Consider the following 25792-nt stretch of genomic DNA (forward strand, 5'->3'; position numbering starts at 1 on the left):
CGCATGCGCAATGGGAGGATGACCTGGGGAGCCGAGTACGCATGTGCAGCACGGCCGGCCCAGGGTGCTCAGTGCGCATGATTGGTTTTCCGGCCCCTCCTAGACCGGGCACGGGTAGGAGGGGTTGGCGGTGGGAGTTGTTTTAGAAAGGAAACAAAAGCGATCACAGCTGTATATAAACACAGCTGGGTCTCCGGCCCCTCCCCCGCAGAGCCTGGCCCCCAGGGGCCTATTGAGGAAGTACATGGATGTTAAGGTGGCATAGCTCTGGGCAGGCCCCGTCACCACTGCCTCTCCCTCACAGATTTAATGATGAGGTGCCCCCTGGCACCATTTCCTGGGACTTGGGCCTGATGCCGTTTATGCCAACAGGAGCTGCGCGGGGCTGGTGAGCGATGTCCCAGCTGCCCACGACATGCCAGGCCGAGCAGGTGTTCGATGAGACAGAATGTACGCCGGCCATGGTGAAAATGGCATTTCGCAAGGCGTACTCCATTAAGGATAAGCTAGAAGCCATAGAACGAGTGAAGAACGGGGAGCGGCAGGCTAGCGTGTCGCGGGATTTTGGGGTGCCTGGCGGAACTCTGCGGGGCTGGCTGAAAGATGAGCAGAAACTGAGGTGGTTCCTGGACCAACTCGGCGGGGAGGTGGGTACGCAGAGGAAAAAGATGCGCCTCGCCAACGAGGAGGAGATCGACAAGGCCGTGTACACCTGGTTCGTCGCGTTACGGCAACAGGGAATCCCTCTGTCTGGTCCCGTGATCCAGGCGCAGGCGGAAACCTTCGCCAAGCAGATCTACGGCGACGAATGCACTTTCAAGGCGAGTCACGGCTGGTTTTGGCGCTGGCAGAAAAGACACGGCATATCGAGCCAGCGGATCTACGGCGAGTCGGAGGCGAGGGCAACAGAAATCGGCCCGATTGTAGTCTATCCTGAGCGGCCAAAAACGCCAACCGGTGACGGTGGCTATGGAGATGAACAGATATACAATGCCAACTTAACTGGACTGTACTGGAAGCTGCTGCCAGATCAGACCCGTCAGGTGACACTGGGCAAGCAGCCCGATGGATACAAGAAGGTGAAGGATCGTGTCACCATCTTGTTGGCTGCCAACCTTACCGGTAACCATAAGTTGAAACCATTGGTTGTTGGGAAGCCGCAGGATCCGCCGAGCCTTGGGCGCTGCAATCAGGACAAGTTCCCGGCTGCCTACAGGCACAGTAAGACCGGTTGGATGACCCCGGAGCTTCTGAGGGAGTGGTTTTTTGAGGAGTTTGCTCCTAGCGTGAAGCGTCACCTTAGGAGATACGGCCTTCAACAGAAAGCCGTGCTGCTCATCAACCAAAGTCCGACCAAACCAACCGACGATGAACTCCACACCCCGGACGGCAATATCAGGGTGGTGTTCCTGTCCAGAAGCACCAGGGGCAAGATCCCGTCTATGGACCAGGGGGTAATGTCTTCCTTTAAGCAACTGTATAAACGGGAGCTTTTGAGGCTCCTGGTCTCCTGTGGTAGCTCTCCCTCGGAGTTCGCGGATTCCTTCATGCTCCAGGACATGGTGTCCGTGGCTGGCCAGGCTTGGAACCTGATCCCGGCTGGAAGCATAGAGAAATGCTGGCTCTTCGGCCTCAGGGCCGCTTTTGAAACCGGTGCAAGCGCAGAGTCCGACGACGGCAAGGATTACAGCAGGGTGTTCAACGACCTGACTAACCTGGCGGCCCTGGTGTACAGACACGCGGCCTCCGAGGATGTCGCAGAGTGGGTGCATCTGGATGACTCCATCCCCGTTATGGATGAGCTCTCAGGGGACGGCTCCGCAGACTCGGTTTCCGGGTTCCCTGCGCCGGGAGGCAGACCGGCAGACGGAGACGCCAGCGAAGACGCGAGGGCTGGAGATCCCGTCCCGTCTGCATCTGAAGCGATTAAAGGTCTGGAGACGGCTCTGCGATGGCTGGAATCTCAAGACCCTCAGAAGGTCGGCCCCCTTAAAATAGTTCAGATGCGTTCCTTGCTCTCCACCGCACATCGACTCAAAGAGACTCCGGGCTGCCCGGGAACGCGCTGCGGGTACTAAGGGCGAGGATACCTCCAAGTAATGGCTTAACCCTTTGAGTGCCAGGGCTTGTTTAGTTCACCATGTTTAGCTGTCAGAAGGAGCTGTTCACTTGGTGTGTTTGTTTATATTTGCACATGCGCAGACACACGCTCTTTTTTTAACCCCTTCGCGACCTTTGCCGGTTCAGGACCGTCATGACAAGAAGGTCACTAAATGACCTTTGACGGTCCTGAACCGTCAAAAAGTTAAATAAGCTTAGAAAGTGATCAATGATCACTTTCTTCGCTTAAACGGCCTTGCTGCAATGCCTCGATGTCGAGGCATTCAGCAAGGCCGAGATCGGCATCGGGGGCCATGTCTGGCCCCTCCCCGGGGCGTCAACAGCCGCCATACATTGTATGGCGGCGGACGCCCGTTTTAAAAGCGTTTAGGAGGCGATCAACGATCGCCTCCTAAACTTAAATGGTGTCGCTGGAATGCCTCGATCAGGAGGCATCCAGCGACACCAAACACTTACCTTTAGGTGGGCTGTGACTGCTCCGGAGAGCGGTCACAGCCGCAGCTGCCGGTGATCTTCGCCATCAAGTAAGATGGCGGCGGCCCGGGAAATAAAACAATAGAGACGAAAAAGTTCGCTAGAGGGTCTCCAGACCCTCTAGAGAACTGGCTCCACTTGCTGGTTGAATACAGGTACTGCATTCAACCATGCAAGTCAATGGAGCCCAGCTTTCTAATCACTATGTGATTAGTAAAATATTCAAAAAAAAATAAAAATAAAAAAATGGAAAAAAAAAAAATGTGCTAACATTTAAAAATAATTATGCAGTGATGCCACTAGATGAACCATCCAGTACCAGCAAAATGTGTAAAAAAAATATAAAAAAAGTATTAAAAAAATAAAAAAAATAAAAAAATAAAGTTTATTATTTTGAGCAAGTGCTAAAATTTCTCAAAAATCTCAAAGAGTTAAAATAAAAGCACTTCAAATACCCAAGGGGTGTCGAATATATAAAAAAAATGGCTGATGGGGTAAATTGGAGTGGCCTAGCTCACAGATAGGGCATTGGTACAGACTGACCAAAATGGAGAAAAAAAGCGCACTTCCCAAATGTGGCATTTTAAATCTGAAACAACCCGACAAACCCATGCATGTCGGGTATCACTGCACTCAGGAGATGTTCCTGAACACATATTGGGGGGTTGTTTGACAGTGACATATACCAGCACCTGTATATCTATAACTAAAGTACAATTTGTGTGAAAAAAATTACTATTACAAAGTTTGACAAAGTGTAGTTCTATAATTGGTGCATGGAAAGGGTTAAAATAACAGCATTCGGAATACCCTGGGGTGTCTAGTTTTCCAAAATATATGGTTTGAATGGGTTAAATTGAGTTAACCGGCTTCAAAGATGTTCCAAAGAGGAGATGGAGGCAGAATGACCAAATGACCACCTGAATTACGCATGCCCCAAAAGTAGCCTTTTACCAGCCAAACAATCTGACAAACCCATGCATGTGGGGTATCGCTGTACTCAGGAGATGTTGCTGAACACACATTGGGGTGTTGTTTGACAGTGACATATACCAGGACCTGTATATCTATAACTAAAATACAATTTGTGTGGGAAAAAAAATAAAAAAAATTACTATTACAAAGTTTGACAAAGTGTAGTTGTATAATTGGTGCATGGAAAGGGTTAAAATAACAGCATTTGGAATACCCTGGGGTGTCTAGTTTTCAAAAATATATGGTTTGAATGGGTTAAATTGAGTTAACCGGCTTCAAAGATGTTCCAAAGAGGAGATGGAGGCAGACTGACCAGATTTGTTAAAAAAGATTTGGAAATCATAAAACGCTGCTTGTACTTATTGCCCTATAACGTACAAAAAACAGCAAAAAAACATAAAAACATTGGGTATCTCTAAACTCAGGACAAGTAGTAGAATCTATTTAGCTAGTTTTTTTACTTGCTTTTTTAGGAGAGTAAAAGATTTTTCAAATAAAAGTCATAAAATGTCTTTTTTTTCAATTTTTCACCATGTTTTTTTTATTTTTTTTATAGTAAATAAGATGATACGATCAAAATAATGGTATCTGAAGAAAGCCCATCTTGTCCTGAAAAAAACAATATATAACTTATGTGGGTACACTAAATGGGTGAGGAGAAAATTACACCTGAACACAAGCACCACAAAAGTGTCAAAACAGCCTCGGTCCCACAGGGTAGAAAACGAAAAATGAGCCCGGTCCTTAAGGGGTTAAAGTAGGGTTGCGTAGGGTCTCTCATCTCAATAAACGTTTTTGGAATTTTTGCAGTGATTTCCTCACCAAACCAGTTCTTGGCGATATCGTAACCGACGAGGTTTGTGGCAAAGCCCAGAAATTCATTAAAAGCGTGAAATCCCTGGTTTAACTCTTTAAATACTCTTCCTCCAGGGAACACCCCAGCCACGTGGACGCCCTTTACTATAAAGCGTGGCCCAGCAGCTTTGTAATATTTCATTAGCCGTATCGGGGTGATATTTCCACAGAACTACTAGTTGGGATGCGAGTGTGAGAGGTCCTAATCCCCCCAGCAGTGTTACTGTACACCCAACACCCCAACGTTAATCTTTAACCCCCATTTCTCTTCCCTGCAAAATTCAATCGCATCTTAAAAACACTTCAAACTAAAAATGTAGGTCCTGCCGGCAAATCGGCCCCATCCGGCCCCCTTCTTCCTGCTGTAAAGACTCAAACCTTAATCAGTCCTTGGTCTCGTTCTAATATTCAAGAGCCATGTCCTCACTGGATTAGTTCTACCACTTCTGCTGGGAGACTGTTCCACATACCTACCACCCTCTTGGTAAATGTAGCGTTTAAATCTTTAAGGTCTCTTTGAAGAAACCTTTCTGGTTTAACTCTACATTATACAGGGCCAGCCAGAGACCCCCTGCAAACAGAAGCTCGCTGGGGCTGTCAAAATATATAGCGAAGCCAAGGAGCTGAATCAGGACTACCCTGCGATTTACCCCAGAACCCCTGCTCCGTGTCGGATACGGGGTGTGTGTTAGGGTGACCTCTAAAGCCCACAGCCAGTATTGCACAGGATCATTTTCCTTTCCCATCCCCCCACTGACATATATGTGTATATAATAAGCACTGTGCATTTATCGGGGGGGGGATGCTGGAGTTCAGATATCTGTGCTATAGCTTCCTAAATAGCAGCCCCGTGCCTTCGCCGGTGGATCTATAGGGATCGGGGGTAGTGCTGTGCCTTAAGGCTGGGCTTATATAATTACAATAAGATAAAAAAATTCCCTGTCCCAAAACGAACGTAAATCAGGAGGGAACCGTCATTAGAGAAGGAGAAGCCATGCTGGTCCCAAGATCATTTTTATTTCAGAAGAGCTATTAACCCGTACCCTGCCGGACTGCGTAGTGCAAGGGCAGCCCTAAGAGGGGCTGATGAACACATCCACAAGCGGGGTGGAATAAGACTGAAATAAATCCTTTAAAATGAGCTGCTGGGCTGTAGATGTGTGACTGTGGGGGGTCCTCTGTAGAGGTGTGAGTGTGGGGGGTCCTCTGTAGATGTGTGAGTGTGGGGGGTCCTCTGTAGAGGTGCGATTGTGGAGGGGTCCTCTGTAGAGGTGCGAGTGTGGGGGGGTCCTCTGTAGATGTGTGAGCGTGGAGGGGTCCTCTGTAGATGTGTGAGCGTGGGGGGGGGGTCCTCTGTAGAGGTGTGAGTGTGGAGGGGTCCTCTGTAGATGAGTGAGTTTGGGGGTCCTCTGCGATTCTCTGGTCCGGAGTACTCTGCTTCGCCATGATGTCCCCACCTCTAGCGTTTGCCCAGGTCTCTGGCTCTCTCAGTAGCAGCTTCCACAGCATTCATTACCGTGGCTCGCAGACCCCCCTTCTCAAGCTCGTGGAGGCCGTAGATGGTGGTCCCACCAGGAGTGCAGACATCCGAGCGTAGTTTAGCCGGGTGGTCTCCTGTCTTTAATATCATTTTTGCCGCTCCCTACAAAGAAAATATTTAAAGAGAAATCCACAAAGCGTCAGCCGAACCCCACATCCAATAAAATCTAAAATCACCTATGGCGCTCGGCCTATGGGTAGCCGCCTTTTCTACCCCCCTCACACAACAGCTGCGTAAACATCTGGGGCAGCAACTGCGGGGCCTGGAGACAGCGGCTCGGGAATCCAGTGGGGGGCAGCAGAGATTCCATGCCTCCTGCCAGACCCACTGCCTTAGTACATGCATGATGTCATAGCGTGACACAATTATTCACTGCTACTTAAACTTATGAGCAGCCACCGGAGGAACAGACTTCCCTGGTTGCTTCCTCCAAATACCAAATCGCCTCTTCCCTCTCATCACACTGAACGTACATCACACTGACAGCAGTGTATTATTTCATCAGCTGTGGCCATGGGGGGGCTGTGTTCGCCATACTTACCAGCAGAGTCTGTGCTGCGATCTGATTGGACAGCGTGCTGGGCATGCCCATCTTAACCGCGCCCTCCGCCAAGGCTTCTGCAAACATGTAAACCTGAGTAGAGGGGAAGACGTGGAGGACATACAGGAAGAAACGTGAAGCGGGTAACCATAGAGTGGAGGTCACTGGTGACCAGAAAGGCCAAACGAGGAGAGGGACGGCTGAGCAGCAGGAAGAGTGCTTAGCACATCTCCCTACTGGGATTAGCATGGAACGCCCAGGGGGCGTCCAAGGCCGGTGAATTGTTACTTACAAAGGCCACGCCGCTGCCACTCAGCCCCGTGTGGATGTCAAGGTAGGCCTCGGGGGTCTCCTCGCACAGACCGCAGCTTGATAGGAGGCTCTTCAGCAGATCCGCTTCCTCCTGCCCGGCCCAGTGACCGCGACAGAACATCACCGCCCCCTCCTGGACCATGCACGGCAAATTGGGCAACATTCGGAGAACCTTCGTCCCAGGGGGGAGAGACTGCAGACAGAGAGAGAGGACACACGTTTACAGAAGAGTCTCCGGTAGCCTTCAGTGGCTGCAGAACAACAAGTAAAGTCACGAAAGCTTTCAAGACCTTGGGGGTCCCTGAAAACATCTGAAGAAGGGACTTCAGAGGTCTTGAAAGATTACAGGACGGTGCATCCTACTCTACAGGACGGCGCACCGTCACCAATAAAGGCACATCAGGCTATTTTTGGCCAGCATTAAAAGAGTTTTGCATTAATATTTATTATTATCTTATTCCGATCTCCATGGTTACTGGATCGGGAGAGCACAAAACACACATCATATGTACCGTAGTGTCCCGATTATAGGCCACACCCCTTTAGTTTGGTGCAAAATTACCATACTTTATAAAAAAAAAAAATCACATGTAGAAGAATAAAACAGTATTTTCTCATTCACGCTCTCGCACTCTCATTCACGCTCTCGCACTCTTATTCACGCTCTCGCACTCATTCACATTCTTTGTCAATGTCTCCCTACCTTCTCAGCTGACCCCTTCCGTGTCCCTGTCTCCTTTCCCGCTTCTTCTTTTGCCTCTTGTCTTATTTCTTCATCCGCTTCTCCTCAATATCAGCTCCACGAACCAGGCCTCCCAGAGCGCTTCTGCGAAAGGGGTGGGGCCTCTGCTCCCGTGGCTCCGCCCTTTCGTGGAAGTGCTCTAAGAAGCAAGATAAATGCCAACGAATTCGCGGAGAAAGAGAGGCGCAGAAACTCTTTTCTGTCTCTGCGAATCCGTCTGCTATATCCCGGCCTATTGGGGAACTTCTGCGGAGCGCACCACGGGGACAGCCTCTCCCCTGTTCCTCCAATTCGGGGAGAGGGTGTGGCTGGAGGCTCCGCCCTTTTGCAGAAGCGCTCCAGGAAGCCTGTGTCAGGGAGCTGATACCAGGGAGACAAGAAAAGGCAAGAGAAGAAGCTGAGCTGCCGGGAAAGGTGACGGGGAAGCTGTCGGCGGAGAAGGTAGGGAGACACCGCGAATATCAAAACCCAGATTATAATCGGGACAAGACGGAATCACTTACAGCCGTAAAACAATCGCAACCGGACGGCCACATGGGAGCTCCGGAGGAAAGTCCTGGGTTTATACACAAGCCTAGAAGAAAGAAGTTTCTGGACTCACGTCTTCCAGGGTCTGCACGGTGACGCCGGCTGCCATAGAAACGATGACATGATCAGAGGTCACCGCCGGCAAAATCTCCTTTACAACGCCGGGGAGAACGTGGGGCTTCGTAGCCAAAAACACCACGCTGGAGCCAGATAAGACGTCGATGTTGGAGTGAGTTGTGTGACAGCCAAGATCCTGAAAATATAGGAGACTCAATCGGCAACTCCCTGTGTCACATGACCCAGGAATTATGGGGGTCCCCGCGCTAATGGCCACATGATCTTAACTATCCCTGCGGTGTCTCCCAGTATAAGGCAGGTCTCTTCACCCCAGTAACGGTGGTCTCGGCTCAGGAGGTAATGGGAGAGCATGAAACTGTGTGTGAGGAAGGGGTACGATGCCCCTCATTACCCCCTCATTGCACCCCCGCGGGGCAAATCACAGCACATTCACTAAAAAACGTAGAAATGAGAAACAGAGCTAGTACAGTAGGCAGCTGACCGACACGTAAAGGGTTAAACTCTATGCCCTGATGCACTGGCCCTGGGTAAATAAACAGGGCACTAGGTCGCTGGTGCCTGCAGCTCACACATACACACGCCAACACGTTACATACAGACCGCAGCCGCTCACCTGGAATGTTCTGAGGTTCCTGTCGGAGGGAGCGCTCACGGTGACGTCCTTCGGCTGAACCTTACCTTTAAACCACAGAACAGAGTAATGAAGGCCGGGCCGTGGAGAGAGCGCCCCCCCAGTTACCTGTCAGTAATACCCCCCCCAGTTACCTGTAGGTAATACCCTCCCAGTTACCTGCCGGTAATACCCCCCCAGTTACCTGTCGGTAATACCCCCCAGTTATCTGTCGGTAATACCCCCAGTTACCTGTAGGTAATACCCTCCCAGTTACCTGTCAGTAATACCCCATCAGTTACCTGTCAGTAATACCCTCCCCAGTTACCTGTCAGTAATACCCTCCCCAGTTACCTGTCAGTAATACCCTCCCCAGTTACCTGTCAGTAATACCCCCCCGTTACCTGTCAGTAATACCCCCCCGTTACCTGTCAGTAATACCCCCCCCAGTTACCTGTCAGTAATACCCTCCCCAGTTACCTGTCAGTAATACCCTCCCCAGTTACCTGTCAGTAATACCCCCCCGTTACCTGTCAGTAATACCCTCCCCAGTTACCTGTCAGTAATACCCTCCCCAGTTACCTGTCAGTAATACCCCCCCCGTTACCTGTCAGTAATACCCTCCCCAGTTACCTGTCAGTAATACCCTCCCCAGTTACCTGTCAGTAATACCCTCCCCAGTTACCTGTCAGTAATACCCTCCCCAGTTACCTGTCAGTAATACCCCCCGTTACCTGTCAGTAATACCCTCCCCAGTTACCTGTCAGTAATACCCTCCCCAGTTACCTGTCAGTAATACCCTCCCCAGTTACCTGTCAGTAATACCCTCCCCAGTTACCTGATAGCAGTAACCCCCGCAGGACCCCCTGGGCCATGTTCCCGGCCCCGATACAGCCCACCCTGCAACCTGCATCCTCCGCCATGACAGCAGCACTACTCCTCTCCAGCAGCGAAAGGGTCACCTAGCCACGTGGGGAAGTTGCCGGGAGTGGGCGGAGCTGAGACACAACCAGGGCAGCTATTGGGGGAGACGGAGTGACGTTTTTGATGCGATCTTTTAAAAGGGTCTTTGGCAGAACAAATGCCGCTTGCAGTGTGAGTTGAGTGTCTGTCAGGCAAGGAAGGGGTTAACAGGGTAACCGGTGCTTTAACCATTTGATCCCCAGAGAGTAGTCACTCCGTGTGGCTGGCGTGCAGTTTATGGCTCCGGTCCCGTATAGGGGCTTTGATAATATATTGGGTATTAGGGTTGTGCTCCCGTTATTGCCCTTTAATTGCCTTTAACTTCCCGCCCTGCTGTTAATTATTGGGCTGTATGTATATGGTATAGGTTGGTTATTGGGCTGTATGTATATGGTATAGGTTGGTTATTGGGCTGTATATATGTATATGGTATAGGTTGGTTATTGGGCTGTATGTATATGGTATTGGGTAGTTGTTGGGCTGTATGTTTATGCATGTATATATAATGTATATGATATAGGGTCGTTGGGCTGTACATATGTTTGTATAGGGTAGTTGTTGGGCTGTATGTATATGATATAGGGTAGTTGGGCTGTATTTATTTATATACATATATGATACAGGTTAGTTGCTGAGCTGTATGTATATATACATGTATATGATATAGGGTAGTTGGGTTATATATATATATATATATATATATATATATATATATATATATATATATATATGGTAGTTGTTGGACTATATGTATATATAACGTGTATGATATAGGGTAGCTGTGTGGCTATATGTATATATAACGTGTATGATATAGGGTAGTTGTTGGGCTATATGTATATATAATGTATATGATAAAGGGTAGTTGTTGGGCTATATGTATATATGTGTATGATATAGGGTAGTTGTTGGGCTATATGTATATATAATCTGTATGATATAGGGTAGTTGTTGGGCTATATGTATATATAATGTGTATGATATAGGGTAGTTGTTGGGCTATATGTATATATAATGTATATGATATAGGGTAGTTGTTGGGCTGTATGTATATATAACGTGTATGATATAGGGTAGTTGTTGGGCTATATGTATATATAATGTATATGATATAGGGTAGTTGTTGGGCTGTATGTATATATAACATGTATGATATAGGGTAGTTGTTGGGCTATATGTATATATAATGTATATGATATAGGGTAGTTGTTGCGCTATATGTATATATGTGTATGATATAGGGTAGTTGTTGGGCTATATGTATATATATTGTGTATGATATAGGGTAGTTGTTGGGCTATATGTATATATAATGTATATGATATAGGGTAGTTGTTGGGCTGTATGTATATATAACGTGTATGATATAGGGTAGTTGTTGGGCTATATGTATATATAATGTATATGATATAGGGTAGTTGCTGGACTATATACACCTGGCGTGACGCGCTCCGTGTTCCTCTTACCCGGCTGTCTCTCAGGTGTGAAGATGTTCCCGAGCCGCACTCTCCTGGTGGTCGTTATTCTCTCGCACCCGGGGTTCACCAGCGCGTTTTTTGGCTGGTTCGCGCGGAAGTCGCCACAGACTCGGCCCTCAGGAGCCGGTGCGGACCCCGGACGGGCCCCTGACCTCCGGTCTCTCCCCAGCGCGCCCTTTGAAATGACCACATCTGATGACAAGTTCCTAGCCGAAGCCAAACACCTGGAGCTCTCCCCGCTGGACGGCTGCCATCATAAGGTGGGATGGGGAGTGTGACCTCTGTGGTGACCGAATGGCAGCTCCGAGGGTGCCCCCCGCTGCACCCCCCTCCCCCTGGGCATGTGCCCCCCACTGCACCCCCCCCCCCTCCCCGGGCGTGTGCCCCCCGCTGCACCCCCTGGCTGTTTATTTGAATGCTGTTATCGGCAGGTGGTCAGCCAGCTCCAGGCGTCCTGTACGGAGATGTCAGAAGAGGAGATAGCAAAGCTGGGGGTGTCTCTGTTCAACTGCCAAGCAGAGGTGGAGGGCAGGCCCACTTACCCCTGCACCCCCGACATGGTAGGTATTATGAGTTACGGGAGCCGTACTGCCCGGGATATACCTGGGAACATCAGCTCCCCGGAGCGCTCCCTTCTCGGATCTTTGAGGGCATTGAGATCGTTTCATTTATTATGATTCAAAATAATTTCCTTTGTCCTCAAACAAGACGCTGGCAGAATGCACGTCGTCCATGGATCCCGACACCTGGAACGCCTATCACATCGTCAGCAACCGGGCCCGCTCTGTCTGCTACGCCGCGCGCCAACTCCATTTCAGACGCCGGACGGAGCTTACGGTCAATACCCTGGTGTCCACCGCCATGAACCAGCTGGAAGCCATGAAAATGCTGAAGGTAATACTTCCATAGACTTATTGGGTGAAGGTGAGCGTCCTCTTGTGGTCCTCTTGTGGTCCTTGCGTGGTCCTTGCGTGCACCTGGAGATCCGTATTTGCCTTCGCAGGATGGACAAGAGGAACTGAAGGAGCTGACGGCCGAGTCCCTGCAAAAAGTGGTGAGCAGCCAGAACGAGCTGCTCAACCAGCAAGAGCAGCTCCAGAACAGTCAGGAGACCATGGAGCAGTCAATCAACGGCAACCTGGAGATGCTAGCGGAGGAGAAGGCGCTCATAGCCAGCGGGCATCACTTGGTGGCCCAGCTCATTGAAGGCATCACTCGGAGGATGGGTAGGAGCTGCCTCTCGATAACCGGGAACCCGTTGTTTTGGCTTCAGTTTCGGGAATGAAATGGACGCCGGTCTGTTAATGTCTTCCAGAAAACGTGAGCAGTCAGCTGGTGGTACAAGACGCCGAGCTCCAGGAGGGACACAAAGCCATCCTAGCCGACCTCTCCGAGGTCCGGACTCGATCCCATGACGTTTACTCCAAGATTGGTAGGTTAACGGTTTTAACTTGTAGACCCAAAACTTTAGCTTTTTGGTCGAAAGCAAGGCTGGGGCGGAAATAGTCGTTCTCTGCTTTGCTACCGACGTTTGTGGAAAGACCTGAGCCTAATGCTCTCTGCGCAATCCTCCTTTTATTATCGTTATTATGATTGATAAGGTTTCATTTTTTTGTAAGCATCCACAAATTCCATAGCGCTGTACAATTTAAATGGGGCAATAACCGTACATAACAGATATACATTAATACACACAGACTCGTCAGGAGATGAGAACCCGGCCCGTGAGCGGCCATCTGGCCTCAGGGTTCTTTCACACAAAGTTGGGCTCCTGAGGGCCCCGCTCCAGAACTTACAGGGCGACTGCTCGGCTCTTATGTTGCAGAGTCGAACTTGGACCTCTTCCTGTCCTATCAGAACCGGACCGCGCTCTACTACGACGTGCTCATGGAGAAACTCAACAAGATGAATCGGAGCCTGGGCACGGTGCTGTACGCCATGGAGCACATGCACAGGAGCGTGGAGCAGCGTCTCGGGTACATCCAGGGCTTCGTTGACTGGGCAGGTACTGTGCTCCCTCGCGGTCTCTCCGTACGGCTGTCCGTCTAGAGCGTTCCCCGCATACAAGCTTCGCTCTCTCCCTTTAGGCGGGAACATTAACGCCATCTACACGTGTGTCCTGCACGGGGCGTACTTCCTGCTCCTGGCGCTTCTCATGACCTTCCTGCAGACGCCGGGTTTCTCGCGGGCCGTTCTCCTGCTCCTCATCCTGTGCAACGCTCTGTCGGAGCTCAACCAGCACACGTCGCTGAGCTTCAGGTCCCTGACGGCTTTGCTGGTGTGCACCGTGACCGGCAAGTACCCGGAGCAGGCCAACGCTGCTTCGTACCGGGGAACCTGTGGGCCCCGGCTAACCAGAGCCTACCCTTGTGGGAGCCACGGGTGGCCCCGCTGACGCTGGAGGACAATACCCTCCATTGAAGGGGAAATGGGTGGGGAGTGGGCGTGTCAGGACCCCGTGACCTGGAGGGTTTGGATCTGGGACTGGAGAAGCTGCGCTTCTCCCCGAGTCTCCAGGAAACCTGGAGCGGTCCCAGGTACGGTGATCTTCACCCTACGGAGTCCGTGTGTAAGGAGACTGAAGAGTGACCAGGGGCAAAAGGCTTTTATTTCTCCCTTTAACCCTGCGTTTGCCTCGTCGCAGCTCACTGGATGCTGGTGAATTTTCTTCGCTGTGTCAAGAAGGTGAGAAGCCGAAAATCATGCGCCGCTCTGCCCCCGACTCACGCGGCATCGGCCATTGCTTCTGGGAAGGGGACAGACAAAGGCTTCCTCTGCTCCACCCCGGAGAGGTGAGAATTGGTGAAAGCTGTCTGTCCTGCTGCGTTAGTTTTAGACGCCCCCCTGGGTATGTAGATATCTGTAGGTTTCATGCCTAGCGGTCGTGGGGGTCTCTGTTTTTTCTTTTTTTCATGGATCGGTGACAGGCAGTGCAGCCTTGCTGTGCCCAGGGTCCCTGTTCTATACACACTGAGACATAACCCATCTTTCTGTTCACAGGCCGTGCGAGGGAGCCGTACTGAAAGAGGAGTTGGGGAGGCTGGCGGATGACAGCTACTTACTCGGTGAGAGGTTCAGATAACAGTTTTTGGGAGGTCGCGGGGAAAGCCCTGTCTCTGTATAGAGTAATAAACACAGGTGGGAGTAGAGTGCTGCTCTTGTGCGTGGCGCTCGGACACTGAACCCTTCTCTTTCCCATCAGATGACTCTGTTCTGGAGGGGGACAGTTTGGTTAAAGAGGACTCGCTTGTGGCGTCCCCCGCTAACCTGGCGTGGAAGTCGCAGCGCGGATTGAAGACCCCCAGCCATTCCACCCCCGCTATGAAACTTCGTCGTCTCAGTATCAGTAATTCTGTCAGGGGCCACGAGACCCCCTCAAAGCAGGTGCCATTATCGTTGTCTTTCATTAAGCCCGTTCCGCCAGACTCTTTATTAGTCACAGTATCTGGCTGGGTGATTAAGACTGAGCCGTTCTATTGTTTCCCACAGGACTCGTGCAAATGGCGAGTATGCAGCTGCCTGAAAGCATTATTTTTGTCCAACAAATACATTTTTGAGCTTTCTTTTAATCTGATAGTAGTGATAAGTTTTTGGGAGTCCCGGTAGCCGCGGCTCTCCCTGCGATATTAAGCCAATCTGAGGCTATTAACCCTTTTTGTGGCTATTGCAGGATAAAGTTCCGCAGCGACACTTGGGAGCCGCGTTCGATGCGATGTCTGAATCGAGAAATTACAGCCCAAATAGTTCTGTGTCCAGCAACGTGTAAGTGTCCGGCGTCCGGAGCGAGCGCCGCCGAGGCTCCGTTATTCACCGTAATGTCCGGATTAATCTGCAGAGCCGAGTGACTTTTCTAGAAGCGTGGAATGGGGGGGGGGCTCTGGGTGTTCCATTTTAATGAGATCTTTGGGATTCTGAATCTTCTGTGAAGTCTGGAGCCGTATGTCTATCCCATGCATGTTTAATCCCCTCGCTGTATTACCCTCCACCACTTCTGCTGGGAGGCTGTTCCACTTATCTACCACCCTCTCGGTTAAGTAAAACTCCCTTACATCCCATCTAAATCTGACTCTTCTAGTTTCAGATGATGCTTTTCTAACTTTCCTCCTCCTTCGGAGGTTACAGGTCCTGGTCATTGAGTTGTATAATTCATGTTCTTCAGTCCTGGCCGTCGTTTCTTTACAACAGGTCCGTCTCTTCCATGTCGCCCCGGAATTTTTGCCAAGCCCTCACCCGAGCCGGTCAGCCGTGCCGGAACAAGGCCAGCGGAGGCCAGGAGTTCTGCCGCGTCCACGCATCCGGTCAGACGTCCTACGCGGCGGGAGACTTCCCCAAACACTAGCGCAGGACTTGATCCACGCTCCTTAGTTCTGGGGCCGGACGTTCCGCATTCCCGCTCTTTATCCGTAACGACCGTCGGAATCCCGATCCGGTAAATGCGTCGGATCCGGTTTCGGCTGTTAGATCGTCGGGAAGGAGAGACCCGGCCGGTTCATCTCTGGTATCCATACCCCGCGTGCCGCCTGCTGGAACCTCTATCTGTAACGGAGACGCTATTTTTATAACGTAACTAATTAATTTTACTTGTGATTGTTCTGAATGTCAAACTTTATTTATAATAAACATTTTAAGTTATTTTGTTACGCGCGTCTTGGGTGTGTATATAACGGCCCTACTGATCGTCTGAAATACCCCGGGCCGAGGCATTACAGATCCGTACATAATCAGAGATACCAGCGCTTACAAAGAAATATAAGATAACGACCCACGCCTCAGCTCGCCCCGCACTCGGTGGTCTCTGATCGCTACTTAGCAGTGGTTTCGGGTGAACTGAAGCCCCCGCTATCAGATGGTATGGCCCACTCTGTCTCACATGGTATTTGGATGAAACCAGGCACACAAGAGAAGGAACCTGGGTTGGGGCATTAGGTGGACATACAGGAGGCAAGTAACAAACACAGGGGGTCCTATCGGGAAAAGAGGGCTGACAAATCCACATTAGGTGCCCTGAGTAACTGACTTTAGGTGGCACTTACATTGTGACTGGATCCATTCTGTGTGCACTGGGTATCTCCATAGCTCCTGGTTGTAAATGTATCCAGGATTGTTGTCCTGGCTTCATTACGGTGCCCCTGGCTGTATGTTGTCCGCTTTGCTGGGATCCGTGGTAGGCTGACGTGTTAGTACTGGACCCCACAGTTGGGTAATCGGTGTGTGAGGAAGTTGCCCCTGACAGACCACGCATGTAGAAAGTAGGGATGCAGCACAATATCGGTTAAAAAAAAAACTGCCGAAAATAATATAACTCCATCAAGGGGCAGGCTGGGGTGGGGGGCAATTGCTGCTTCTCTCTACTTTGCTCATACACACAGCATCTCTTATTCCGCCCAGGGGAAGCAGAAACCCAGCAGAGTCCCGTGAATTTACGTCGCATAACTCTGCTCTGTTCCTGCTTCCCCTGGGCAGGAGAAGAAGTTGTTCGCACAGAGCGTGAGCAACACACAGGGAAGCAGTGGCCCCTGTGGAAATCTGCAGTTCAGGTAAGGGGGTGGGTGTGTGAATGAGTGTTTGTGAATGAGTAAATGAATGAACATGTATAAGGGGGCATGGCCCAGGGAGGCTGTGAGTGATGAAAAACCCCATCCTGCAGGGCAGTCACTTTTGGTTTTTGTCAAATGTATCCCGAATTTTCATTTCAGCGCATCCGTGGTAGAAATGAACCTCTTGGATTTAGTAAGCAATGAAAGGTAATAATGCTACAATACGGTAACGTTATATTTTTGGTGTGCAGCGTCTACTATTAGATCTCTAACTAGATGGTTAGATATGTGAGTCTTACTTTACAGAGAAGGTGGTAGGTAAGTTGAGCAGCCTCCCAGCAGAAGTGGTAGAGGGTAATACAGTGAGGGTATTAAACATGCGCGGGATAGACATACGGCTCCTGAATCTAAGACGAGACCAACGACTGATTAAGATTTGAGTCGTTACAGCAGGAGAAACGGGCGATTTTTACGAGGGTTCCACATTCAGTTATATAGTAAAAAGCACCAGACTCCTCTTCATTGCGAAGTCACCCGGCCCATCTCAGGTTTTATTTATTTAACAAAAGTTACTTCTAACAAAATCACAGAAGTCGGGGGAAAAAAAAATCAAATTTCCACAAGATTTAGAAAACAGCTGAGAAAAACTAGCCCTGGAGCGTGAGCAGCAAAGCGAAATCTATACCTTTCATTCTGTACAGACCCCAAACGTAGTAAAAATAAATACACCCCGCTTGAATCGGTTCCATATTATTTTAAAGAGACCTCAGCTCATGCGCAGACGCACAGCCCTATAAATGTATCCCCAGTATTGATTACGGATCCCCCCGGAGACAGTGTAGATACCGCTCAATATTCATTTTTAATAAAAAGAACCCGCTTTAGTCTCCAGCAAAGACGGCGGCCGCCTAACAAACTCTGCCGTGACGGGCATATCCCACGTCTGCCACCAACGCGCAAGCCGAGCTTCTACGGTCTCAGGGCTTTGTTTTCGCTCCACGGCGTCCGTCCGCGGCTCTCACTTCCTCGCTTGGCCGTAATTGGCGTTAAACCAATCGCAAGTCTCCTGGACGGCTGAAAACAACAAAAAAAAAAACAAAAACCACAATTACATAGAATAGAAAAGAAACGAACGGCGTGAAACGTCCCAGACCCCGGAGAGCTGCTTGGACCCCACGGCGGCTTCCTCCGTAACCGTCATTTTTTTTAGTTTCTATGGCAATAAGGAGTTCCCTGAACAATTATAAAACGAGGAAAACAGGGATAAAACACTGCGACCGGTGAATATCCACAGTTTTTGCTATGCGGTGCTCCATTATGGATCCTGACCAGGGGCCCGGGTGCTAAAGTTGCGCTGGGGGCCCCCAAGTTCACAGCTGGTCTGTGCCATCGTTACCCCCAAACAACTTGTCTGTGCCTTCTCCCCCCCCCCTCGTGGGGTCACGTGACGTTCGATACGCTCCTGTCTCCTCGTGCCGGTGCGGGCCAGGTGAGAAGGGCCCTTTCTAAACTACTTGGAAACGGCGCATAGAGACAGAAACAAGGGGTCCCCTAGGGGCACGGGCCCCCCGTCGCAGCCGCGACCCCCTCCAGTTACGGCGCTGGGATGTAACACGCCGACAGGAAACGCCGCTAGGCCCTTAAGGCTCCGCCGGGCCGTCTTACCCTGACTGAAGGGGGTGAAGCGGAAGTCGGGGAGGTATTTCCGCAGCTTGGCGTTACTCGCCGTCTTCTTGTACTGCCCGTCGGATTTTGTGCTGTCAAACTGGAGGCGAAGGGAGGTTAAGAAACATAGGAAGTTCGAGCTTCAGGAGGATAGGAGTTAGAGTCCGGGAAAAAAAATTAACCCCCTGAGTACCAAAGCAATAGCTTCCCGTAATGAATGTACCAAAAGTACGGACGCCTCCTTTGCTCATTAAGTCACATAGAAATTACTCGTTTCAAAAAAACATTCCTGCTTGTGCACAGGTAGGTTTACCCAGTGGGAACTTTGGGAATGGATGCGATTTGATACTTTATTCTGATTAACGTTACAGGGACTGCATCAGTCCAGAGGGGTAAATCAGGGAAAGGATACAATTACTTCACCCTTGAAGTCCATGGCAGCGACGATGCTTTCGGCGGCCTCCTTAATGGATACTTCGTCTTCTTCACCAACTGCGACGAGACACAAAAAGGAGTCAGTCAATAAAACGAAGAAAGGAGGTGAGCGGGTAGAACACAAACATTACCAAGGGCTTTAACCGGCCAGGATATTACGGGTATTGTTATATTACGGGATGATTGTTCCTGTTTATCTATAGATCTGGGAGATAATCCGCACATCTCCTGGCGTGGCACATACACACGCGAACACGTTAAGTTACAGACGGAATAATGCTAATTAGTAATATCTCGTTAATCAGACCGCCCCGGGGTTATAGAGTCACGGATATCACTGAGCGAGTTCCGCGGTCTCTCACCGGACAGGATGATCGGATCCACCTCGTCGTATTCCCGTAAAACCCAGATAAAGAGCCGGGCGAGATCCTGCGAGAGAAAGAAGCGGATGTCACGATATCAACGGGGAGGCGCTTACCCGCTAAGCACGATTTACAAGGCCCCGTTCACTGCCCCTCCCCCCCTTACCGGAATAACTTCCCATCACAAGCTGCCGGGAAGACTTACCAGAGAATAGATGAACTGCCTCCGGGGCTTCCCCGTCCCCCAAATGGATAGAGGTGCGCCGTTAACTGGAGCCAAAAACACACAAAAATAGACAGTATGTGAAGAATGACCAAACCATCCTATAAAAACCTAAAAAAATAAATAAAAAAATAAAAAACCCTTTTAATCCAAGTTTCTGGAACGCGTGGATGCAGTCCTAGCAATCCGCCCTCAGGATCTCCTCTTATAATAGGTGGCTCTTCTATCACCACGTAGGGATGGGTTAAGCTCGCAGCGGTTGGCCCCATCTGGGCATCACAGGGCGTCCTGAGACCGAGAGGCCACCAGGATCTATCACCAGACTGCCCCATCTAGAGGGTACTTAACAGAAAGCCAGGAAACCCTTTATATATTACCAGCCCCCCCTCAACACCTAAGGCTCTTATTACGTCTGGACGGCAGCCCCTGAGATGTAGACAGCACAGATCCTCACGTTTGGCCAGGTAGACCTTGTGAATGAGTCCAGGCAGGACGTGGCCGTCCTCAATGTTGAAGTTATCATGAGGGCCGAACACGTTGGTGGGTATGACGGAGGTGAAGCTGCAGCCGTGCTGCTCGTGGTACGCCCTGGAACGAGAGAGACGATCAGGAAGCGGCTTCTCCTACCTACATCACGGCTCTTATTACCCTGGAGATCCTAAAATGTTGGGGGAGATGCACCTCGCCGTCCACCCACCGCGGCTAAACAATGACTGGAGAGCAGCCTGTCCTTCAGAGATTCATCCAACCCATCGACCCAGCGTTACACCGAGAAGAAGCCCACCGCACTCCGTCCCCTACCAGACACCGTTCATATTACAGTGACAGAAGTCTCGATGCGTCCCCATCGGATTATCTGCAGGGGCCGCACTTCCTACAAGCTGAGATGATGCCCACCCCGCATCCAAATTCAGGCTTCAGATTAATTATATGCAGAACATATTATATTATATTATATATAAATATATATAGCACCAACATTTGTCTGGTGTTCATCTGGAATCAGGGATCCTTAAGACCACCTAAGGCAGGGGCTTCTAACCTGCGGCCCTCCAGCTGCTGCAGGACTGCATCTCCCATAATGCTCTTTCAGCTAAGGTGCTGGCTGAGGAGGATGGGAGATGTAGTCCTGGAGCAGCCGGAGGGCCGCAGGTTGGACGCCCCTGGTGTAGCCATTTAGAGCCAGCGTACCTGTTCTGCACGTCAATCATTCTCTTTGCGTAGGAATATCCAAAGTTTGAGCTGTGGGGAGCGCCGTTATGAATCTGAAATCCACAGAAATGGAAAAACAACATACTTAAGGAGGGGTTTTTTTTGTACTTGCGTTTGCCGGGGAAAGCGCGATGGCGGCCGGGGAAAGCTCGCCCGTGAAGCTGACGGCTGCCAGCGTTCTAACTGCATTCCCCCGCACGCAGCGTGAAGCGTAATATATCGTGCGGGTAACGCTCGGCGCCGCGGGCTTCTTACCATCGTCTCATCGATGGGATAGGTGGTCTTGTCTGGGAAGATGCAGGTGGACAGGCAGGAGACCACCTTGCGCACGCCCGTTTCGTACGCCGAATGCAGGACGTTGTCGTTGATGTGGAGGTTGTTCCTCTGGAAGGCAGAACAGCAGAGGAGGCAGCGGCTTAACACGCGAACACGCCAGGTCACATAGATGCTACACGGACAGCGCCCGCAGCCGAAGCGCCTCTTACCAGGAAATCCAGGTTATATTTCATGTTCCGGAAGAGTCCGCCGACCATGGCCGCCAGGTGGATAACGTGCGTGGGTCTGTGTTTGTCAAAAAGCGCTCTGGTGGCAGCTGCATCCCTGCGGCGGGAGAAAGAAAACGCGGTGACCCCGACCCGAGCATCAGAAGACCCCCAAATATACAGCGCGTGTCAGCGGCGTCACAGAAAACGGACGATACCCGCCACCCTCCGCCAATGAATACTAATTCTATCCATGGTTTGGGGTTCTCCTGCCCCCAACTCACGTTAGGTCAGCATCTTTGGAGGCCACGAAGATCCACTCCTCGTCCGGCCGGCCCTCTCCATCCGCCACGACCTTCTCAATGGCTTTCCCAACGAGACCGGCCCCTCCGGTGACGAGGATCCGTTTAGGTTTCGCTTCACCCGGGGCAGACATGGCAGAACAACCTAAACACAGAACATACAGCGCTACGGAATGTGATGGCGCTATATAAATAATAATAATAATAATAATAATAATAATAATAATGTGACGATCACCCGTCGAGGCCACACGCCATTTAAACAGCCGCGTCTCACCACAGTCAGGGGGAGCATCGGGGATGCGGGGGGCAGTTATGGAACGGCCAGAGACTCAAACAACATGTCTGAATATTACCCCCCCCACCCCCCACCCCAGTGCAAAGCAGCCAGCAGGAAGCGGTATTTCTGGGAGAACTGGGAATTCTGACTGGGGGCCAATAACATCACTGATTTATCTATACATTATACAGGGGCCGGTCACTGATTTATCTATACATTATACAGGGGACCGGTCACTGATTTATCTATACATTATACAGGGGCCGGTCACTGATTTATCTATACATTATACAGGGGCCGGTCACTGATTTATCTATACATTATACAGGGGGCCGGTCACTGATTTATCTATATATTATACAGGGGGCCGGTCACTGATTTATCTATACATTATACAGGGGGCCGGTCACTGATTTATCTATACATTATACAGGGGGCCGGCTCACTGATTTATCTATACATTATACAGGGGCCGGTCACTGATTTATCTATACATTATACAGGGAGCCAGTCACTGATTTATCTATACATTATACAGGGGCCGGTCACTGATTTATCTATACATTATACAGGGGCCGGGGCACTGATTTATCTATACATTATACAGGGGGCCGGTCACTGATTTATCTATACATTATACAGGGGGCCGGTCACTGATTTATCTATACATTATACAGGGGCCGGCTTGCTGATTTGTCTATACATTATACAGGGGGCCAATAACATCACTGATTTATCTATACATTATACAGGGGCCCACTAACATCACTGATTTATCTATACATTATACAGGGGCCGGTCACTGATTTATCTATACATTATACAGGGAGCCAGTCACTGATTTATCTATACATTATACAGGGGCCGGCTTGCTGATTTATCTATACATTATACAGGGGCCAGCTTGCTGATTTATCTATACATTATACAGGGGCCGGCTTGCTGATTTATCTATACATTATACAGGGTCCGGCTCGATGATATCTCCATACATTATAGAGGGTTTGTCACTGATTTATCTATACATTATACAGGGGCCGGTCACTGATTTATCTATACATTATACAGGGGCCGGTCACTGATTTATCTATACATTATACAGGGGCCGGCTCGCTGATTTATCTATACATTATACAGGGGGGCGGCTCACTGATTTATCTATACATTATAAAGGGGCTGGCTCGATGATATCTCCATACATAATACAGGGTTTGTCACAGATTTGCCTATATATTATGTATAAACGCTGTTTCTATAGCTAGCCCGGGGCCTGTGTTGTACTCGTGCCCCTGCGCTGTATAGTGTATATATATCCATTCAGCCAAACGCTCCCAAATATAGCAGACTCCAGCCTGAAATAGAACAGCCCAGAGAATTATTTTACCCTCACAGCCCGGAGGAGCCTCTGCCCCGTTATATCTGCCAGAACCGCAACTGCCCCTTCCCTTGTCACCCCCATCATCACAACGAGTGTCTCTTCCCCTGAGTGTCCCCCCAACATCCTATACACCGTCACCCACCTGTCACTCAGTGCCACTCCCCCCTCCTATATAAGGACTGTCTCTCCCTATATACAGACTATCAGTCCCGTGTGACTGCCCCCTTCTATATACTGTCACACTGAGTGTCACTCAACCTTTTTATGTCTCTCCTGTCTTCCCATTTAGTGACCCCCCAATCACTCAGAGACTCTCTCCCTCCTCCTGCACTGGCAGTCTCTCTGTCACCATTACCCCTCTCCTCCTGTATAATGACTCTCTCCCCATATCCTTGCTGCCTCCTCTACTCCTATCTACTGACTGAGTGTGAGTCCCTGTCACTCACTCACTCTCCTCTTCCCAGGTCCCAGTTGAGGGGCATTTAGTGACTCTCCCCCTCCTCCTATGCTCAGAGAGGCAGCCTGACAGCCCCTGAGTACGGGCCAGGTGAGTGAGCTCTGAGTGTGGCCCCTGTAAGTGCAGCTCAGTGCGGGGGGCGCTTCTCTTCAGCATTGACTCACCAAGCAGATCCTGCACGCAGCTCCGGCTCCGCTTCCGGGTGTGAACGTGTCGCTATAGCAGAGCGCGGAGCACGCTGGGAACTGTAGTCCTAACTGAGAGGGCTCGCTTACTACCGGTTAACCCCGCCTCTATGAGGCGGAGACAGGCTGTGAGTGACAGGCTCCTTACAGACATAAACACACCTCCCAGCGATACAATCTGCCTGAGAGGGGCATGTTTTATTCAGGGGTGTGATTAAAGGCGTGACGGGGCGTGGCTATCGTCTAACTGAGTGACGCATTTAGGAGCAGAATGACGTTGTTTACAATGTATTAACCCATTTCCTGCTGTTTCTATACACATTATTGGGGATTTTAGGGCAGTAGGACCCCGTGAATGTTATTTCTGTCTCCTGTGCAGCCGTGGGGCGTATAATGATCTATCCGTGTAATAATTACAAACCACGCGTGAAGCGGCTGCGGGTGACAGAGAACACGCCTTGGAAAGTTAAAGTGCAATTTATGAGAGAAGCTCTGCAAACGAGAACACGCGTGACACGGAACACGATGAGGCGTGTGAGGGCTGATAACATGATTTCAGTTCATCCAGCCTATACATGTGACACGTGTCGTCACACATGTTCCTATACCTCTCTATATGTGGCTATATATATATATGTATGTATGTGTGTGTGTGTGTGTGTGTGTCATGGTGAAGGTGATGAGGTATGACGGTGACGCTGGAAGTATTTATTATAGGCCGTTCCTTACAAGTAATATTTCTAGATTGTAAGCTCCTGTGCGCAGGGTCCTCCTCACCTGTTGTCTCTGTAAGTTAAATTGTTATGTTATATACTGCGTGTTATGTCCTCTCTACACATTGTACAGCGCTACTGTATTTGATGGCGCTATATAACACAATATGGGCTGCTTTAATATATGGCGTTATACGGTTTCCGGGGCGGTCATTTATTCCCAGTCCGGCTCTGATTATATTCTCTTTCAAACATCCACGATAAGAGAAACCTTATTAAAAGGTGATTATTTCTGAAGATGGGCACCATAACTTGTAATAGAGCCACCTGTGTGCAAGCAGGGGTTTCATGCAACAAATTGGAGATTCCAGTATCCGTTTGGAGCAGCTTCCCACTGTGAATCTGCCCATTTACCCTAAAAATCTGCCTCTTCAGCAGGCACAGTGCCCCATGGGACACAATAGCTGCCCCCTCCCCCATGCCACAGAGATGGATGGGGGTCCCGTAGAAATGCCCCCGGCAGATGATCTCAGTAGCCGCGGGTTTTGCTGTAAGAATCTTGAGTGGGATGATGTTGGACCTGCGCGGCAGAGATGCGACCTGCCTGGGCCGAGCGGCACGGTGACACTTTGTACAGGCTACAGTAAAACATGGATCCCAAAGAGGGACTGCCTGTCCAGCACAGGGACACCTGGCAGGTATAATCATGCATTCCAGGGGGCTCTCTGGTCCCGGAACGTTGTGGGGAGAAAAGACTCTCCTGGGCGGTCATGGACGTGCGCGCCCCACACGGGGCATGATTTTCTAAATACTCTTCCTGTAAGGCAGGGGCACGTTGGCTTTAGTGGGTGTGTCAGGGTGTGGCTGTGGGAGGAGCATAGCGTTATTTAAAGAGCTGATCGTTTGGGTCGCGGCTGGATCGCTTGCTGTGTTCGTGATGATTGTTGGGGTAATGTTGCTGCAGCGGCACAAAGCGGCACACTACGGGCCCCTGAGTCATGTACTGATTGGGGCCCCCTCCCAATCGCTTTACAGGGGCGATCCGCCGGGGCCCCTTACACATATAATAACGGGGCCAACTTCTCAGCAACCATCTAAAACACATATTAACCCTTCAAAAGCAGGGGGACGTGTATACCTGACATCGCGGGGAGGGGGCGTGTCAGGACCCCGTGACCCGGAGGTGTGAACCCGGACAAGCGGCACTTCTCCAGGAGAGTTCCCAGGTATGATGACATCATGGACTTGGGGACCTGAAGCCCCTCACCCATGCATTAACCCTTTAAGCGGTAAGGTGTAGGTATCATGATTAACCTTTTTAACAGCTACCCCTAGTGTGTAATT

At 50.1% G+C, this 25792-nt stretch overlaps 4 protein-coding genes and 1 long non-coding RNA gene across 6 annotated transcripts; 3 read left to right on the plus strand and 2 right to left on the minus strand.

The window, feature by feature from the left end:
* The first annotated feature begins 368 nt into the window (after positions 1–368).
* Positions 369–2215, plus strand: TIGD5 (tigger transposable element derived 5). The gene has a single exon (XM_053466352.1). It carries the CDS (start codon positions 396–398, stop codon positions 2076–2078), a length of 1683 nt encoding a protein of 560 aa, XP_053322327.1. The 5' UTR covers positions 369–395; the 3' UTR covers positions 2079–2215.
* Positions 2216–5529: 3314 nt separating this feature from the next.
* LOC128497186 (uncharacterized) lies at positions 5530–5914 on the plus strand. Its single transcript, XR_008354283.1, has 3 exons — positions 5530–5583; positions 5668–5725; positions 5787–5914. It is a non-coding gene; the product is annotated as an uncharacterized LOC128497186 (long non-coding RNA).
* On the minus strand, positions 5787–9749 carry PYCR3 (pyrroline-5-carboxylate reductase 3). Its single transcript, XM_053467119.1, has 6 exons — positions 9615–9749; positions 8780–8844; positions 8162–8341; positions 6799–7011; positions 6507–6599; positions 5787–6067 (listed from the first exon to the last, which is right to left on the minus strand). The coding sequence occupies exons 1-6, from the start codon at positions 9697–9699 to the stop codon at positions 5885–5887; spliced, it is 819 nt and encodes a 272-aa protein (XP_053323094.1). The 5' UTR covers positions 9700–9749; the 3' UTR covers positions 5787–5884.
* Positions 9750–11228: 1479 nt separating this feature from the next.
* Positions 11229–15562, plus strand: LOC128497771 (protein brambleberry-like). Its single transcript, XM_053467931.1, has 12 exons — positions 11229–11477; positions 11649–11777; positions 11926–12111; positions 12221–12443; positions 12533–12649; positions 13043–13222; positions 13305–13511; positions 13862–14009; positions 14218–14282; positions 14420–14601; positions 14888–14979; positions 15403–15562. Exons 1-12 carry the CDS (start codon positions 11229–11231, stop codon positions 15554–15556), a joined length of 1932 nt encoding a protein of 643 aa, XP_053323906.1. The 3' UTR covers positions 15557–15562.
* A 1710-nt stretch (positions 15563–17272) lies between these two features.
* On the minus strand, positions 17273–23827 carry GFUS (GDP-L-fucose synthase). 2 transcript variants are annotated; one of them, XM_053467552.1, is made up of 11 exons: positions 23715–23827; positions 21418–21580; positions 21137–21251; positions 20907–21035; positions 20631–20704; positions 19894–20027; positions 19422–19486; positions 19217–19283; positions 18832–18911; positions 18420–18519; positions 17273–17828 (listed from the first exon to the last, which is right to left on the minus strand). In XM_053467552.1, the coding sequence occupies exons 2-11, from the start codon at positions 21567–21569 to the stop codon at positions 17773–17775; spliced, it is 972 nt and encodes a 323-aa protein (XP_053323527.1). In that variant the 5' UTR covers positions 21570–21580; positions 23715–23827; the 3' UTR covers positions 17273–17772. The 2 variants fall into 2 exon arrangements, with proteins under 2 accessions (XP_053323527.1, XP_053323528.1); XM_053467553.1 differs by having other exon boundaries at positions 21418–21619; positions 23715–23746.
* Positions 23828–25792: the final 1965 nt, after the last annotated feature.

The sequence above is a fragment of the Spea bombifrons genome, chromosome 5 (assembly GCF_027358695.1).
Source record: "Spea bombifrons isolate aSpeBom1 chromosome 5, aSpeBom1.2.pri, whole genome shotgun sequence".
Lineage (NCBI taxonomy): Eukaryota > Metazoa > Chordata > Amphibia > Anura > Pelobatidae > Spea > Spea bombifrons.